A 4,431-nucleotide genomic window follows, 5' to 3' on the forward strand; every position below is an offset into this window, starting at 1 on the left:
ATCGAATGGACTTCATACCAGAATATCTGATCACATTGAGGTTTGACCAGCTACATTAATTGATTCAATAGCAAACAGCCACACGAGGTAAAATAATCCCACCATAGTGTCCCTCTTTGGACCAAAGAATCGAACAAATTATATCTACCCTAAAAGACAAATCCATTGGGATTCGACCAGCTAGGTATCTAATTTTGGTAGAGTGTCCAAGAGCAATCTATGACCGGATTTCATAGCATAAGAACATTTTAACCATAATTCTGGTGGAGTCATCAGAGGCCTAGATTTTAGGCTTTTCCAGTAGAATAGCAGCGCAAATAACATCATCACCCTTAAACAAATAAGTTTACAGCTAATGTCTGTCCATGCTTAGAAAGTGATAAAGAACATAAGATAGATCTCATTTTATATATTATACCATGGAAGGGAAAAGTTCTCCCATATCATGAAACATTACAGAACAAGCACACAGCCCAGTAGATGCTGAATGACATCCAAAGACAAATATTTTAATTACTTGTCTCGTCACAATGAACAGATGTTGAATATCATTCAAAAAGAGTGAAACCTTCCATTACTCATCCAATGACAACCTAAACATACCCACAAACAGAAAGCCTTCACATCATCAGTAGACCCACCTCATCATCTACTTTTGTTACTTCTCGGCCTTTTGCTCCTTTTCAGCCCCAGTGTTGCTTGGTTTAGGGATTGGTTGTATTCTCACATAAGGGTTCCTAGTCAACGTTTCTCCTCTCAGAGCAGCAACATAACGGTCATTTGTATCCTCTTTCCGCTGCAGCTCCCCAAGGTATTCTGCCAGTCTCTCTCGATTTGCTTTCCCCATCATCTGATTCACAGTTTCAAGCAACAAAATGCCAACATGTTTATCCACTTACAGATTGAAATGCTTCAGAGAATCAATCCAAAATTGAAATGCACCTCAAGTGAACGAGTCAAATTATTTGGTCAAAGTAATGGTAGTGAAGACTTGAGCATAAATGCTTCAAGATAAATTATGGATATGTTTTTAGAAGGAAAGGGAGAGACACTAGTTGAGGGTAGGGTGAAAAAATCATGTGTACCTATATTCTATAAACTTAAAAAAAAAAGACGAAACCAAATTTTGGTCACATAATAAGGAATCTACCATTGTAAGTTTTAGTAAACCAGTAGCAAACCAGCACAATGAACAAGAATGGTTGAATTTCTTAAATAAAAAATAATCTAACTAACTTATGATATATTGAGCAAATTAGCATATCTTGAGTTATTATGCAATAAAAAAACCTTTAAGTGAGCACCAATGTAAGCACCTTGATCTCCAAAATTTGTTCGGGCATATTGGATTTTTCTCCCTTCACTCTCCTCATGTTTATGTGCTAGCGATGAAAAACCACACAAACTTCAATTAAATGGAAAGGACCAAGGGCCCTATAGTGTGCCAAAGTAACTCTAATCATCAAGAGTCATAACTTATATGGTCTTTAACTTCCTCTAAAATTCATTAACATTTATCAATCAATTGGTTACTAAACCTTTTTTTTTAGGTAAATTGGTTATAATAAACTGCAAAAGGCATTGAGTAAGATAAACAAAGGATATGTATCAGGATAATTACAATACATTATTAACATTTGGGAAATTTAACACTCTGTCACCCTAGGTTTAAGAATAACATCATTTTTAAAAATCTAGGGGACCCAGAATGCTACTAACCTTTAAATCATTTATGTAGAAGCCTGGTATACACGATTCCATACCTAAAACAAAATATACTTCATTAAAATTTAAAAGAGACTCTGCGGAAGCACTTGTTGAAAATCATTTTAAGTCTCATGTGCTTAACAAAATAGATTTAATGACTGAAAACATAAAACTAAATATCTCATAAACTGCCTAGGCCTCTATTTCGTCTACCTAAGTCAAGTCCCATCCTGCAGCATCTTTCTCACAATGACCATAACCTTGGGTTGTTAAAACATTAAAAAAATAAAAAAATGAGTCGTATACTCAATAAGCAATACATCACGTAGTAAAAATAACATAAACATAGGGTTCCCTTGAAAAATGTGCATACTTAATACTTATACTAACATAAACATGTAAAATGTACTAAGCATAACTCATTAAACTTGTCTTTCCCTTTCTTTAATGACTGGCATACCTTAACCCCCTGTATGCAGGATTGTGCACCGGTTTCACTGCCTATGGCCACAAGGGGAACCGCTTAACTTATCATAACATACTATGATGGACCGCGCTTAGGTCCATGGCTTGAACATCCACCTATAACTGCATTGGTACCATGTATCTCTTATGGTCATTCTTAAAGCTTATTCATAACTCGTCTTTTATCTTTCTTACCACATGCATTACCACGATGCATGTAAAACACATAATAACATAGCTCATTGTAGTCATAAATGAAAACATATCATGATGCATGTAAAATGCATAATAGCATAATAACATGACATTAAACTCACTTAATCATATCATAACTTGGTACGTAGAAAGGGGGTTTCAATAAAAGACCATAAATACATAATACGTGAAAAAAAAAAAGAAAAGAACAAAATACATAATACGTGAAAAAAAAGAAAAGAAAAAAAAAAAGTGCATTGTTTACCATCCATGTAAGGGAACGATCATGCTACTCTCATAATTTAGAAAATATGTGTGACATTGAAGGGCATGATCATATTACTTTTTTAATTCTGTATCTGAAACTAAAACTCAAAGATCTAGATGTTGGCTATCATGAAGGGCATATCAGAAGCATTGGACAATACACCCATCAAGAGGATTGCACTCCCTTTTGTCATTTAGGACTCAACCGCTGCGAGAACAAAATAACAAAACTATATGTCAAACGCTTCTCAAACACCGCAAAAATAAAGAATTTTTCATTCCCTCTACCCATACAAGCTAGAGCATTAGAGACACAGAAAAAGAATATTTGCAGAAACTCCTTCCTCTTAATTTTCCGTCGAAAACTAATTGAGTTGTACTGTCGTAGAACCTTAGGTATAAAAGTTGTGCCTCAGGGTACAAGATGTAAAGTCAATAAACCAAAATGGCGTATAAAATATTCTGTCCATTTGGAATTATTCTTGGAGATAAAGGGTCACCCATTTGTTCGTCTTCTGAGGCTACTTTGGATTTCGGTTTGGAACTCTGTTTCAGTTTAGGTCTCTCAGATATGTTGGGTCCTTATAAATGAAAACTAAATAATGAAATCAAAGGTGAAAGCAAAAGAAATGATGCATAGATTGACAGATTAAAAAAAAAAAAAAGTGCGTACGATTGTTTCTGGGCGGGGATTGTTGCGGAGACGGGCTTCGAGCTCAGGGTTGCGAGAGTTGGTGAGCTGCATCACGGCGTAACCAATAATCCCGGGGACGACGCCGCATATGGTGGCGAACGTAATGAAGAAGGGCTTCGACTCCTTTGTCCTCCTCACCAGCCACCTCCATGTCTCGCTCTTCTCCCATAGTATCGACATTCAATCCTTCTCTTCTCTGCTCTTCTGTGCTGAAGGACTCGACAATACCATTCTACGCTTGGCCCTTTGGGTAGATCGAGAGTATCAGATATTCTTATAATACTTTGTTATTGTTTATTATTTTATTATTATTTTTTATTATTATACATTATTTTTATTATAATTTAATATTTTATTATTATTTTTTATATTTTTTTATTATTGCTCACGACCCTTCTCAATACTTCCCACTGTCTAAACCTACGTTTACTTTTTCATTACCAAGGCTCGATAGATTCGTGGCCTTTTAAACCTACCATATTAGCTTGGTTTGAATAGTAATATTTTAATACATATTTTAATATTATTTAATATTTTTTTATCTTTTATTACAATTCAAAAAATATTTGAGATTATCTCACTCTCCAAACACAACATTTTTAATAAGCAAAATAGTATCACATTATTTTATTACTATTTACAATCAATTCATTATTATTAATAAACTATTAACTATTTTTATTTTTATTTTTCACTATTATTTACAAGAGATATAAAATTACTTCAACATCCAAACATAATCTAAAACTACCGTCTGGATTCCACACAATCACGTGGCATTTGGTTCACTGGATTCCACACAATCACGTGGCATTTGGTTCACGGAAGCTAGCATTTCTTTCTATATCTAGATTCTCTTAAATGTGATGCTTGGAACTCTAGTTTGTGAATATTTGACTAAACTAGTAAACTCGTGATTGTAAATAACATAGAATAGTATTGCTAATAACCATTGATAAGGATGTGTTTCACACCACCAAATGCATGAAAACCTATAAAGAATAAGAGGATGACATTGAGTGCTCAGTGGATATCTGATGCTCAAGTTAGAGAAGTAGTTTTAGTATAAGTATATGAATAACCGAATTGAATTATAAAGTTAC

The 4,431-nt window shown here is 34.2% G+C and overlaps 1 protein-coding gene across 6 annotated transcripts; it reads right to left on the reverse strand.

Moving 5' to 3' along the window:
* Positions 1-380: 380 nt before the first annotated feature.
* LOC122297734 lies at positions 381-3,589 on the reverse strand. Of its 6 annotated transcripts, none has more exons than XM_043107878.1 (5): positions 3,308-3,446; positions 2,711-2,842; positions 1,720-1,763; positions 1,317-1,382; positions 381-850 (listed from the first exon to the last, which is right to left on the reverse strand). In XM_043107878.1, the coding sequence occupies exons 3-5, from the start codon at positions 1,759-1,761 to the stop codon at positions 659-661; spliced, it is 300 nt and encodes a 99-aa protein (XP_042963812.1). In that variant the 5' UTR covers positions 1,762-1,763; positions 2,711-2,842; positions 3,308-3,446; the 3' UTR covers positions 381-658. The 6 variants fall into 6 exon arrangements, with proteins under 6 accessions (XP_042963812.1, XP_042963809.1, XP_042963813.1 ...); XM_043107875.1 differs by having other exon boundaries at positions 2,633-2,842; XM_043107879.1 differs by lacking the exon at positions 1,317-1,382 and having other exon boundaries at positions 2,633-2,842.
* Positions 3,590-4,431: the final 842 nt, after the last annotated feature.

The sequence above is a fragment of the Carya illinoinensis genome, chromosome 15, assembly GCF_018687715.1.
Source record: "Carya illinoinensis cultivar Pawnee chromosome 15, C.illinoinensisPawnee_v1, whole genome shotgun sequence".
Lineage (NCBI taxonomy): Eukaryota > Viridiplantae > Streptophyta > Magnoliopsida > Fagales > Juglandaceae > Carya > Carya illinoinensis.

Coding starts and splice junctions, on each gene's coding strand:
- LOC122297734 (XM_043107873.1), bottom strand. CDS start 3,508: ATGTCGATACTATGGGAGAAGAGCGAGACATGGAGGTGGCTGGTGAGG. Junction 1,383..3,307: donor ATCCCCGCCCAGAAACAATC/GTACGCACTTTT, acceptor TTTCATCGCTAG/CACATAAACATGAGGAGAGT. Junction 851..1,316: donor AACAAATTTTGGAGATCAAG/GTGCTTACATTG, acceptor ACTGTGAATCAG/ATGATGGGGAAAGCAAATCG.